Consider the following 14,369-nt stretch of genomic DNA (forward strand, 5'->3'; position numbering starts at 1 on the left):
TAACTTTTTTTTTTTTACTTTTTCACTTTTATACCATGGGACATGAACAAGCAATCTTCTGATTGCTTCTTCATGATAATATTCTGCAATACTGATGTATTGCAGAGTATTATCAGTGTCAGCCTATACACTTGCATAGGCTGGCACTGTGCCAGTAAGATGACGTCACAGACGCCATCTTACTGGCAATTCTTGCAAGTAACTCTGGGGTCCAGATCGGACCCCAGAGTTGCTATAGCAACGATCGGCGCCCCCCGAAAACGGTTCGGGGGGGCCGATCGTGGGGGAAAGACCCCCCAGATGCATGTTAGATGCCGCGGTCGCGCTGACCGCGGCATTTAACGGGTTAAGCACCCGCGATCGGAGACAAATCTGATCGCGGGTGTTACACTGGGGTGCCAGCTATTAGTTACAGCCGGCACCCCGTGTTTCCCGATGCCGGTTCGGCTCTGATCCAGAGCCGAGCCGGCATAAGCGCCAGGGCGGATATATCCGCCACTGAGCGCTAAGTCACTGCGCTCCGTGGCGGATATATCCGCCACGGAGCGTGAAGGGGTTAAATTTGGATAGTGCCTGTATGTGGCAGTCCAAAAAGGTTTTAAACCAAAGGAGCAGGTAGGTGGCCCTCCAGAAAAATTAAATAGATTGAGTGCCTGTATGTGGCAGTCCAAAATAGTTTTCAAACCAGAGGAGCGGGTAGGTGGCCCTACAGAAAAAATAAATACATAGAGTACCTATATGTGGCACTCCCAAAAATTGTTTAAAACAGAGGACCGGGTAGGTGGCCCTCCAGAAAAATTAAATACATAAAGTACTATAGCTAGAGCCAGTTGGCCCTGGCAAAAAATATCCAGTTTCTTCTGTTTTAGTGTACAAAGAGGTGGAGAAGGAGGAGAATGAGGAGGAGGAGTGCATACATTATTCAGGTTGAGCTGCTTTCACCTGGTGGAGAATGGAAATCCTGAGAAATCCAGGCTTTATTCATCTTGATAAGCGTCAGCCTGTCAGTGCTGTCAGGCGACAGGCATGTACGCTTATCGGTGATGATGCCACCAGCTGCACTGAAAACCTGCTCTGACAACACCCTAGCGGCAGGGCATGCAAGAACCTCCAAGGTGTACAGCGCCAGTTGGGGCCAGATGTCCAGCTTTGAAACCCAGTAGTTGTAGGGAGCTGTGTGATCATTTAGGACGATGGTATGGTCAGCTACGTACTCCCTCACCATCTTTCTGTAAAGATCAGCCCTACTCTGCCGAGACTGGGGACAGGTGAAAGTGTCTTGCTGGGGTGACAAAACTGGCAAAGGCCTTGTAAAGCGTACCCCTGCCAGTGCTGGACAAGCTGCCTGCTCGCCTATTCTCCCTCGCTACTTGTCCCGCAGAAGTACCCCCTCTGCCGCTAGTGGTGTCGGATGGGAAAGACTGTTTCAGCTAGTGCACCAGGGCCTGCTGGTATTCATGCACTCTCACAATCCTTTCCTCTACAGGGATGAGAGTGGAAAGATTTTGCTTGTACCGTGGGTCCAGGAGAGTGAATACCCAGTAATCGGTGCTGGAAAAAATTTGAACGCGAGGGTCATGGGATAGGCAGCCTAGCATGAAATCTGCCATATGCGCCAGAGTCCCAACGTGCAAGAATTCACTCCCCTCACTGGCCTGACTGTCCATTTCCTCCTCCTCTTCCAACTCCTCTTCTTCTGCCCATACACGCTGAACAGTTAAGAAGGACTGAGCAATGGTCCCTTCTTCTGTCTCGCCGACATTCTCCCCCTCATCCTCCTCCACCTCCTGATACGCTATCAACAAAGGAATGTTCTTCCCCCGTCTCTTGTGACGAGCGCAAAGCTTCCAACTTCATGCTGACCAGAGAGTTTTTCAACAGGCCAAGCAGCAGGATGGTAAGGCTGATGATGGCGGCATCGCCACTGACCATCTGTGTTGACTCCTCAAAGTTACTCAGCACCTGACAGATATCAGACATCCACGTCCACTCCTCATTTTTGACTTGAGGAAGCTGACTGACCTGACTACCAGTTCTGGTGGAAGTTGACATCTGGCAGTCTACAATCGCTCTGCGCTGCTGGTAAACTCTGGATAACATGGTTATTGAGGAATTCCATCTCGTGGGCACATTGCACAACAGTCATTGAGCGGGCAGTTGGAGGCGGCGCTGTGCTGCCCTGAGAGTGGCAGCATCTGTGGTCGACTTTCTGAAATGCGCACAGATGAGGCGCACCTTCGTGAGCAAATCAGACAGATTGGGGTATGTCTTGAGGAACCGCTGAACTATCAGATTGAACACATGGGCCAGGCATAGCACATGTGTCAGTATGCCGAGTTGCAGTGCCGCCACCGGGTTACGGCCATTGCCACACAAAACCATGCCTTGCTTATTGGTCTGCGCCGTGATGCCCTGTAATAGCTCTTGCACTGTGTGCCTTTTATTGTCTAGGCTCAGCAGTTTGAGCACCGCCTGCTGTCGCTTAGCTACCGTCTGATGGCGCCATGCCCACGGATGGTAATTCGGAGGAGGCGGTGGAGGAGGGGTGGGAGGAGGAAGAGGCATAGTAGGCCTGAGAAACCGTGACCGAGGTAGGCCCCGCAATCCTCGGCGTCGGCAGTATATGAGGGTCAGACTCGGTCCCAGCCTCCACCAAGTTAACCCAATGTGCCGTCAGTCGATCTATAGTCCCTGCCCGGCAGCACTTGTCCACGTGTCCGTGGTTAGGTGGACCTTGTCAGAAACGGCGTTGGTCAGGGCATGGATGATGTTGTCTGACACGTGGTGGTGCAGGGCTGGGATGGCACATTGGGAAATGTAGTGGCGGCTGGGGACCGAATACCGAGGGGCGTACACCACCATGAGGTTGCGAAAGGCCTCAGACTCTACCAGCCTATAGGGCAGCATTTCCAGGCCCAATAATTTGGAGATGTGGACGTTGAGGGCTTGGGAGTGTGGTTGGGTGGAACCGTATTTCCTCCTGCGCTCTTGCGCTGGGGTATAGACAGCTGAACGCTGCGCATGGAGACATTGTTGGACGCTGTGGAGGATCGTGGAGGTGAAGTTGTGGTTTTCGAACAGGAGGTGTGTGTGCCGGGGTCCTGGGCAGGGGGCTGACTAGAAGAGGCAGCAAATGGGAAAGAAGCAGAGGTGGGCCCGGCCTGGGGTGAACGGCCTTGGTTCCATTGAGTGGGGTGTTTAGCATTCATATGCCTGCGCATACTGGTGGTGGTTAAGCTATTAGTGGTGGAACTCCTGCTGGTCCTGGTGTGGCACAGGTTGCACACCACAGTACGTTGGTCATCCGCTGTTTCTTTAAAGAACCTCCAGACTTGAGAACATCTAGCTCTTGACAAGGGAGCTTCACTACGTGAAACATTTGGCGCTGATGCACCAGCTCTGGCCCTGCCTCTCCGTCTGGTCCCACCACTGCCTCTTCCAGCCTGTTCTGGTATAGAACTCGCCTCTGTCTCAGAAGCGCTGTCTTCACTCGGCCTATCAACCCAGTTTGGGTCTGTCACCTCATCATCCTCCGATCCCTCAGTCTGCTCCCCTCTCGGACTTCCTGGCCTGACAACAACTTCACCACTGTCTGACAACTGTGTCTCCTCATCGTCCGACACCTCTTTACACACTTCTTCCACCACGTCAAGATGGTCATCATCACCCACAGACTGCTACCGTTGGAAAACCTGGGCATCGGGAAGGAGCTCAGCAGCAACCGGACAAGTGGTTTGTGACTCTGGGAAGGGTCCAGAAAACAGGGTCCGGATCAAATTCCAAATTTTCCTGGGAGGGGGCAGACTGGGGGGTAGGAGGTTGAGGTGGAGGAGCTGGAGGAGTGCTGACTTGGGTAACATGGGTGGACTGCGTGGAAGACTGACTGGTGGACAAATGATTTGAAGCATTGTCCGCAATCCACAACATCACCTGTTCGCACTGTTGTGGCTTCAACAGTGCTTTACCACAAGTCCCAGTAAGTTGAGAAAAGAAGTTGGTGAGTGTAGCTCTGCTGCGTTCCCTTGCTCCCTCATCAGCAGGTAGTGTCTCACCCCGCCTAGGACCACGGCCTCTGACCCCTGCAGTAATTGGACGCCCACGCCCTCGTCCTTTACCCTTAACCCTCGGGTTCAACATTTTCCAAATGAAAGTCTATTTTATAGATAAAAGAGAAATATAAACTGTACATTTTTTTTTTGGTAATTTTTTTTTATGTTTGTTTTTTTTTTGGATTTATAGAAGATCAAAATGTGCAGAAGAAATCAGACAGCAACCTCAGTAGATGATTGCTATGGCTAGTTTCTAACCAACACAGACAATTTTTTTTAAATGTCCCGGTGTTGATGTGAACAAAAGACCGTATTTGATACGCCACACGTGACGTACAGTACGCTTCACCGGCAGAGAGAATGTGGATTGGGATTTCTGGAGACTAGCTTGCTAAACAGTAGCAGGCACAACCGTTCAACTACAGTAGACAAAATTTGATTGCTATAACGGAGATTTCCCACCCCCCCAAAAAATAAAAAGAGATAATTTTTTTTTTGTTTTTTTGTTTTTATAACTTTTTTTTAATTATTTCTTCATGAACGAAACACGCAGAAGAAATCAGAAAGCAGACTGAAATGCGGATTGCTTTTTATTTATAAATTCTCTTTTATTGAGTTTATAGTAGAAAAAAGTATAAAATCCAATTTGTTGTACATATACAGTAAAATAACATTTTCAACTGCAATTCACACTGTACGTGTCATACATATCACTCCCCAACCCCCCACCCCATTCCCAAATTTTTGCCGCGGGGAGAGGAGAGGCAGAGAAAAAAAAAAAAAGAAAAAAAAAAAAAAAGGAAAGGAAAAAAAAAAACCATCAGCGGACAGGGAGCCACTATATTGATTTTATTTGTTATAGCCAGGGCTTATCCCTATCTGAGTTCTTCTCCCTTCGGGCGTATTGTGTTTTCTCATACTGTTCCACTTTTCGCCATAGGGCCTCCCAGTGACTTATGTTAGGTGGAGTCATGTTTTTCCAGCTTTTAGCTATGACAACTTTTGCTATTAGGGAAAGTCTACAAATCGCTTCTATTTGGGGTTTCCTCAGAGCTGGATATAGTTTTCGGCTAATTACATTAAGCACTAATATCTCTACTGAGGCTTCTATAGAAATGTCAACTCGGTCTTCTATTTTTTGATGTACCGCTGCCCAAAAAGGGCCAATCTGCGGGCAACTCCATACCATATGATAGAACCCCGCATCAGCGGCGCCGCATCGCCAACAACGTGCGGTGCCTTGCTTCCCCATTTTAGCTATTTTCCGGGGTGTGTAATATAAACGATGGAGATAATTAAAATACACCATCCTGTGATTCATATTTATAGACGCGTGGTTAATATTATGAAAGGCACATTGCCATTGCTCATTAGTCATATCCCCCACTTCTGATTCCCAGTGCCCTTGTGCTTTGAATTTCATATTCCGTGTATTTTCACTATTTAACATGTTATATATTTTAGATATCGTATATTTACCCGTCCAATTAACCCAAATCTTATCTATCAACGTGTCTTCTTCAATTGTGAAAAAAACTTTACTCGTGGATCCCCTGTATGCATCCATGATTTGTATATAGTGTAAATAGTGTTTGTTATCAATCCCATAATCTCTTTGTAATTCTATATATGGTATCAACCTGCCATTTGTGAATATTTGTGCCACCTTAGTTATCCCCAAATTGCGCCAAAAATTCCCTGTGTCCTGTGTTTTCCAAAACTCTCTAATGTTTAAGTTATACCATAAGGGGGTAGATTCTATCGCTCCTTTTATTTGCCCTACTTTCCTTAGTGTTCTCCATGTTTCATTGAGCATATTACAAAAAGGATTTTTCCGAAATTCCCCGGTACCCCACTGGCCTGACTCTAATACTTCCATCCATTGTCCCAATCCACTGGCTTTACCTAATATTTCCTTCATCACGTCAGTGTCCTTCCATCTAGACAAGAAGCATATTTTGGATGCTAGGAAGTAAAGTCTGAAATTGGGGATAGACAGACCCCCTTCCTTATATTTTTTATATAAATAGTCCAACTTGATTCTTACATGCTTGCGTCCCCATATTAGTTCATTTATGAGTCTTTCTATTAGATGAAAAAACTTATCGTGGATCCATACCGGGGAGGCCGACAATACATACAACAGCTGTGGTAGCATAATCATTTTAAGAAGGCCCACCCTATCTGCTCTGGACAATGGCAGCTTGGTCCATATCGCTACTTTGCCCCTTAGTTTATTTATAACAGGCACGACGTTAAGCCTAGCATAATCCTCTATCTTGGTTGAGACCTTAAGGCCTAGGTATTCCATTTCTTGTTCAGGAGAAATGATAGTTATGGGTCCATGTCTTATTGGGGGGGTATGACCCAGGGGTAGGAGCATGGTCTTATCCCAGTTGATGGCCAGCCCAGATTTCCCACCGAATTCCTGGACCACTCGCATCACCTCAGGGATGGAGACTTCAAGATTCTTCAAACACAATAGTATGTCATCTGCATATAATATAATTTTGTCAGTGGGATCCCCACCCTCGAATCCTCGTATGTTCTTATCTTCCCTTATAAGTGACGCAAGTGGCTCCAAAAATAAATTAAACAGCATAGGAGAGAGGGGACACCCTTGTCTTGTGCCCCTCTCTAACCTAATCTGCTCGGACCATCTGCCATTGACATCAATTCTGGCGGTAGGTTTCCTATATAATAGCTTTGTCCAGGACAAGAAACTCTCACCAAAACCAAATCTACCCAACACCCCCCATAGAAACGACCACTCCACCCTGTCAAAGGCCTTTGAGGCGTCCAGTGACAGGATGGAGTGGTCGCCCCCGGGTTCGCATCGTTGAATATTTATAAACAACCTGTCAAAGTTGTTAACTGCCGACCTCCCCGGCATGAACCCACTCTGGTCTCGGTGTATCAAGCCACCAATCACTGAAATGCGGATTGCTGATTGTCCCGGTACTAATGTGAACAAAAAAATGGTATTAGATTGCGCCACACGTGACGTACAGTATGCTTCATCGGCAGAGAGAATGTAGATTGGGAATTATGGAGACTAGCTTGCTAAACAGTAGCAGGCACAACCGTTCAACTACAGTAGACACAATTTGATTGCTATAACAGAGATTTCCCAATCCCCCAAAAAATTAAAAGAGAAAATGTATTATTTTTTTTTTATTTTATTTTTTTTTTATAACTGAAATGCGGATTGCTGAATGTCCCGGTACTAATGTGAACAAAAAAAACTGTATTAGATTAGGCCACACGTGACGTACAGTACGCTTCACCGGCAGAGAGAATGTGGATTGGGATTTCTGGAGACTAGCTTGCTAAACAGTAGCAGGCAGACTAAGCTAGATGAAATTGCATTTGCACCACTGACAGCACACAAAAGGATTTTGTGCTGTGACTTTCACTTTAACTTTTGAAAAAAAAAAAAAATTGGCAGACTGTGCCTAATTCAATCAAACCCCCAATAAATTATCCCACTTAGTTGTTTGAAATGGATATGTGTGTCACTAAGAGCCAAAATGAACTTTTGCAAGTCTCCGTGCAAATTCGTCACAATATGGTAGTAGCTGCACTACTAGTGGCAGCAAGCCCAGCCACAAGCATATAAAAAAATAATAAAATAACTCTTTTGTAGCCCTAACAAGGGCTGTTGGGTTCTTGTAGAATCACTCCTGCCTAACACTAATCTAATAGAACACCCTAACGCTATCCCTGTCCAGCAGCAGCTCTATCCCTAACGGCATCCAGGCAGAGAATGATCCGAGCACCGCGGGCAGTGGCTAGTATATTCCAGGGTCACCTGATCAGGCCAGCCAACCAGTGCTATCGACATGTAAGTGTACGAAGTGAGGTTGGGTGTACTGCAGAGTCTCCTGGCTTGTGATTGGCTCTGTTTCTGGCCGCCAAAAATCAAAACGGCGGGAGATCCCATTTTCTCGAGCTGGCGAAATATTCGTCCGAGCAACTAGCAGTTGCGAGTACGCTAATGCTCGAACGAGCATCAAGCTCGGACGAGTATGTTCGCTCATCTCTAAAGCATAAATATAATCTACATCCTATTTACCTCACAGAGAAATGAATGAATAAATACATGTACTATAATACACTATAAATGTTGTAGATTTGTGACCAGTATTTGACAGATGAATGTTCTAATTTTGTCTTATTAGACTATAACAAAATGGTAATTACACAAATGTTTTTAAAATGTAAAAAGAAACTTACCTGAAGTAAATCAAGGACCTTCTGCAGTAAACCTTCTAGACCTTTTCCAAGATTTGTGGCTAATTCTTCCTGTAATAGATTTGTCATTCAACTGTTAGTTATACAAGTAATCTTACAATATTATTATTATGAGACTCTAGAAACCTTTCCAGTTGATCTAATTTAACCAAAGAAACTAGCACTTTGTGTAAATTTTGTTTCTGAAAATCCAATTTTGGGCGACCTTTATATCCCCTTTTGAGGATTCTGTTCTATTCTGCTTTAGTGTATAAAACTGACACACAGGGGGTCATTTACTAAGGGCCCGATTCGCGTTTTCCCGACGTGTTACCCGAATATTTCCGATTTGCGCCGATTGTACCTGAATTGCCCCGGGATTGTGGCGCACGCGATCGGATTGTGGCGCATCGGCGCCGGCATGCGCGCGACGGAAATCGGGGGGCGTGGCCGAACGAAAACCCGACGTATTCGGAAAAAACGCCGCATTTAAAAACCGAAAAAGTGTCGCTTGGGGAGCGCTTACCTTCACCTGGTCCGAGGTGGTGCATTCCGGCGCGATGAGATGACTTTCAGCGCAGCAGCGCCACCTGGTGGACGGCGGAAGAACTACATTCATAAATCCCGGCCGGACCCGAATCTAGAGCAGAGAACGCGCCGCTGGATCGCGACTGGACCGGGTAAGTAAATCTGCCCCACAGTATCACAAAGACTCAACTGAATGATTTGGACTGATGGAATGATTTTAAGATACTAATGAGGTGGCCTGACTGCCTAGCTGCATGGACGTGTAGAGGACCCGCTCTTACACCGATCTCCACAAAAACAACTTTTAACCGCAAAACACCCCTTATACCTGAGCAAAAAGCTACGCTATAGAAAACACACAGATTTTTACTTTGCGGCATCCCTGAGCCTCAGCCAAGCCTCAGCCCAGCCTCAGCCAAGATGGCGCTGAACAGTGGGAAATGGAACCTCAGATAGCAACTGAGAAAGGGGCAGTGAATCACCACGCTCCGGTAGGAGATCCACCTCGACTCCTGCTTTCCCCGCTTCGGAGCTATCCATGAAGGGGACTAGTGCAGCGCAAGACCTGGACCCAACTCGACTTACGCTAACATGTAATGTGGAAGGTAGGAGATGCAGCAATTCAGCCACTTTTTATCATCGGACATGAGCGACCCAGAAGGAGACCCAGGCACTGGAGAACAGACATCCAACACTCGAAAAAGAGGGTTAAGGAACAGATGGTCCCCGAGTTACAAACGAGGGCGGCAGAGATACAACACCAAGAAAAGCAACTAGATCCACAAGATAAACAGGGTGAGCAGGATTTACGGATTATTAATTTGTCTGATTATGTTTTGACGAATGTAGAACACGATGTTTTGAGTCGGGGTCTTAGCTTCTCCCCTATGTCAAGACTAGATAAATTCATTCTGGTCAAAGACATATACCTTTTTTGTCGACAGCTGTCCTTCAAATTGATGTACCACCAACCATCGCTTGCCGATTTCATGCCAGAGGCGGATCGACGAACCTTTACGGATCTACTTGATCTCCTACGAGAAAACGAACAAGAAGAACTACTAGGTAGGCCGAACTTTTCGTTGAGATCACCCTCACAAATCACACCTAACCTCCGTCTTTTTCCAGCCATACAGATCTTTTTTGAATGTATGATGACCGATGTCCATGAATTGAAGGCAGAACCATACAAACATGAAAATCTATCTAAAGCAGAACGACAAGCAATGTGTGAGTTACGATCTAACCCTAATTTTATCATCAAGGAAGCTGATAAGGGCGGGAACGTGGTCCTATGGCCCATGGATCAATATGTGGGTGAAGCTAAGAGGCAACTTAGCAATCAGAAATATTATTCTCCCCTGCCCTCAGACCCTACGGATGTCTTTAAATGCAAACTGGATCGCTTGATTAAAGGAGCAACAGATGCGGGGATCATTTCCCTGAAGGAGAAGAATTTTCTGTCAGTTAAGAAACCAGTCGTACCAACATTCTACATGTTGCCGAAAGTGCACAAGACGCTGGTTAATCCACCAGGTAGACCCATCGTGGCTGGCATAGGGGGACTGTGTGAGAGGGCGTGTACTTATATCGACTTCTTTTTACAGAATCGAGTGACCAAACTATCATCATATGTACGGGACTCCTCACATCTTATAGGACAGATTGAAAATCTGGATCCACATCTGATAGACGAAGAACTCTGGATAGTGGCAATGGACGTGGAATCATTATATACCAACATCATACACGAGGTGGGCATTAATGCTGTTGCCTATTTCCTTAGGAAGGACCTAGGGTGTGATTGCCGACACAACTCCTTTTTGGTCGAACTACTTGATTTTGTCCTTAGACACAATTATTTTGTTTTCGACCGGGTGTTTTACAGGCAGGTCTCGGGTACCGCGATGGGTGCACGCTGTGCTCCTTCCTATGCCAATCTCTTTTTGGGATGGTGGGAGGAGACCAGCGTGTACCCCTCGCGGGCCTTCCGTGAGCACGTCGTCGGGTGGCATCGCTACATCGACGATGTGCTGGTATTCTGGAGGGGGTCACTCGAGACCTGCCAAGAGTTTATCTCAGATCTTAATACCAACAATTTACAGATCCATCTTACACCTGTGTTTTCACAGACAGAGGTAGACTTCCTAGATCTTCGTATCACAACCCGGGACGGACATATTGAGACGACTCTCTACAGAAAGGAGACAGCGACCAACAACTTGCTACATTATTCGAGCTTTCACCCACAACATCTTAGGGATGGGATCCCAATTGGTCAGTTTCTACGCCTGAGGAGAAATTGCAGCAGCCAGGAGGAATTCCAACGACACTGCACGGATTTAACCAACAGATTCCGTAAACGTGCATACCCAAGGAAAGTAATATCTAGAGCCTATATGCGGGCCAAGCATACCAAGAGGGAAGATACATTCACACCCAGCACGAGAAAGAGTGATGGAAAACCTTGCCTGACAACACCTTACCACAATCAATGGTCAGATATTTACAAGTTACTGCAAAAAAACTGGGGTATTTTGAGGAGTGATCCACGGCTACATCCACACATTACAGCCAAACCCAGGATGATTGCAAAGAGAGCCAGGAATTTGCGAGACTCATTGGTTCAGAGCCACTTTCAGAGACCTAGCCAAGCACTAGGCAGAGGTATACAACTAACGGGTTCCTATCCTTGTGGAGATTGTACGGTTTGTCCCATGATCCTGAGAGGTGACTCCTTTCAGAATCCGACCAATCAAGAAAAGATCACACTACGTTCCTACATAAACTGTCGCTCCCGGGGTGTAATATATGGCTTGATCTGCTCGTGCCCGAAAATTTATGTCGGTCAAACGACTCAAGAACTTCGCAAAAGAGTTCAAAAACATGTCTCTACAATAAATAACGCTGCACAGGACTTGGCCAACGGCAGACAACTTTCTACAGTAGCCAAGCACTTCTATGCTGTTCATGGTAACAATCCGAGTAAACTCAAAGTGGTAGGCCTGGAAAAGATCCAGTCCAATATTCGGGGCGGTGATCCAGTACCAGCACTTTTACGGCAAGAGGCAAGATGGATATTCCGGTTGGGCTCACTGTCCCCAAAGGGGATAAATGAAGATATGTTGTTTTCAGGATTCTATAAGCAATAAGGTACAGTATATATTCTCCATATTCTTCACTTTCACCTCACAGCATTTTCCCCTTTTCTCCGCCACTTGTACACCTAACCATTGGTCCTGATTTCTTTCCACTCCCAGATTTTCCATCTCTCATCCTTTATTTTGGTTTTGTCACATTCTCGAGCCACGCTTTACACGACAGCCCTATGATACTTCTGCTCTCGTGGTGTGACTCCTTACATTGTACACGCTTCACCTTGCTCACCCTCGCGGTCGTGTCTCACTTTGCACTTTATTTGTAGTTTTTGTCACTCCTCATTGTGCGCACCCAATTATCTTTCCTCCTTTCCAATTCTTGGTCTCCCTCCCTCCACATCCTCACCCCCTCTACTCACCTCTCCGGTTTATATTCCTCACACTACACTTTACACCACTTACCTGGCGGTTTTTCTTTTCTTTTCTTTTCTTTCCACAACCTTGTTATTTATTCTTGTATGTGGAACTGTACAATTTACAGTACATTTGTTATATTTCTTCTCTCATCTGGTACCCAGCAGGTCTCTGTGCTTTGCCTCATATGCATTCCGTCTTCTTCACTTCCCTCACTCTGGCTCGTCCGACCTTTGGTCGCCCCATCCTCCGGCAGAAACAACTCTTCAAATATTTGGGTCTCCTTTCCAGCGGACCCGGGACTCGCCTGTCATCCTTATCCCCCTTTTTTTTTTTTTTGTCTGCAGTTCAATTTCCGTGACCAGCATAGATATTGGGAGATACTCGCATTTTTTGCTCTCCCGTTTTGATGTCTTTATTTAAGGTGGTTTTTCAGGTGTGTGTACTCTGTGTATGTGTGTGTGTGCGTGTGTACATGGGCCCATGTATGTGTCTGTTATTATATGTGTAGTAGTCCTCTTTGTTTTATGTTTCATCCATGATGCATGTTTATGTATATATATATATTGTTGCTGCTATATGTCCTGCATGTTTGATTTAATTATGCGCACTACACAAGAATCTTTATTCATTTTTATATAAAAAGAATGCATATACTATTGCACATTAACCAATTACCTATTTATGTACTCACTTATTCACTTGGGGATTCATCGATACTAACATTTGTGCACTTCTCGAGGTATTTTTATATTTTTATCTTTTTATAGTATTTCCCTTCTCTGCCTCTTGGAGTAACAACCATATAGGACACATACAATCATCTTGGGCGCTCTGCGCACAGAAGCATCGCTTTTGATCAATGCGGCGCTGGACGCCGTTATATTTGGTCACATGACACCTGATCATGTGACCAATGACATTTGAACATGTGTCGCATGAGCCAAAAAATAGGCGCATGCGCGCCATAAAATAGGCGCATGCGCACTAAAAAACAGGCGCATGCGCATCACATCAAGCAGCACGCCGAGCGCCCATCTTTCCATCATGGCGCTCCACACCTGCCACCACTAATTTTATCCATATAGGTATTTATACTGGGTCATCCATCACACCAGTTACCCCTGAGGAAGCCACTGGGTGTGGCGATACGCGTGGGGCCTCTTCCAGCCCCCATTTCCCCCCCTTTTTTCCCTGCCAGCTCAGCGCCTATTGGTAATTATCATTGTACATACTTTACCTTTTGTTATATTGGCTCCCCTGTTTTCGCAGGGCAGAACATTCCATTGGAACTTTTGACATATACTTATTTGGCTTGTCACTTGTTGTACTGATTTGCTGGACAGGTTTAAGGGTCGGGGGCTGTATAGGGAGGTTGGTCTTTTTGGGTATTTATCATATACCCTACCCTCCCTCTGGTTATGTATAGAGGACTGTGTTCCTTTTTAAATGTTTTTATTTTTCTTTCTTTGGTGTGTTTTTCTATGTATCAATAAAATTTGCATTTTGGTATAGCACATGGTTTTTTCTGATTTATTATATTAATGTTTCATGTGCCCATTTGGAGCTTTTGTTATATATATTGTTCCCCTTTGTGGTTTGCAATTCAGCCACTTGACCACAGTCATCATTGGCAACACAGAGCCCAACAGTGCGCCAGACTCTCCTCCAACCAGGAGGACAAAGATGAGGGTCTCGCAACTCCACGCACAGAAAAAGCACCAGTACAGGATACTTTTGAACTTTCCCTTCCACAACGTCCTAACTGAGAGCACTATGAAGAACACGATTGAGCAGACCATAAATTCCAATATGGACCCGCAAACACTTTTCATTGCAAGACTTTGGGATCTAATACGCGACAAGCCCATGCTCCCCTTAACACGAAATATGAATCACACATGGGAGCGAATGCATAGATTAAAACACAAAGGGGCTCATTTACTAAGGGGCCGAATCACCGGGTTTCCCGAATATTACCGTTTTGCACCGTTTGTCCCTGAATTGCCCCGGGTTTTTGGCGCACGCGGTCGGATTGTGTCGCATC

At 45.9% G+C, this 14,369-nt stretch overlaps 2 protein-coding genes across 6 annotated transcripts in view; one reads left to right on the forward strand and one right to left on the reverse strand.

The window, feature by feature from the left end:
• The window catches only part of LOC140103885 (uncharacterized), a 58,668-nt gene that overhangs the window by 15,911 nt on the left and 28,388 nt on the right, over positions 1 to 14,369 (reverse strand). For all 5 annotated transcript variants that reach the window (XM_072127185.1, XM_072127184.1, XM_072127182.1 and 2 more), the window contains one exon: positions 8,286 to 8,354. In XM_072127185.1, coding sequence (XP_071983286.1) covers positions 8,286 to 8,354 — 69 coding nt within the window. The remainder of the gene's footprint in view (positions 1 to 8,285; positions 8,355 to 14,369) is intronic.
• Positions 10,188 to 11,962, forward strand: LOC140104610 (uncharacterized). Its single transcript, XM_072128229.1, has 3 exons — positions 10,188 to 10,346; positions 10,418 to 10,564; positions 10,943 to 11,962. Exons 2-3 carry the CDS (start codon positions 10,526 to 10,528, stop codon positions 11,960 to 11,962), a joined length of 1,059 nt encoding a protein of 352 aa, XP_071984330.1. The 5' UTR covers positions 10,188 to 10,346; positions 10,418 to 10,525.

The sequence above is a fragment of the Engystomops pustulosus genome, chromosome 10 (assembly GCF_040894005.1).
Source record: "Engystomops pustulosus chromosome 10, aEngPut4.maternal, whole genome shotgun sequence".
Lineage (NCBI taxonomy): Eukaryota > Metazoa > Chordata > Amphibia > Anura > Leptodactylidae > Engystomops > Engystomops pustulosus.

Excerpts from the sequence above, each read along its gene's own strand:
- LOC140104610 (XM_072128229.1), top strand. The coding sequence starts at position 10,526 with ATGGACGTGGAATCATTATATACCAACATCATACACGAG. Across the intron at positions 10,565-10,942 it reads ATACCAACATCATACACGAG|ACAGAGGTAGACTTCCTAGA; the intron begins GTGGGCATTAAT and ends GTGTTTTCACAG.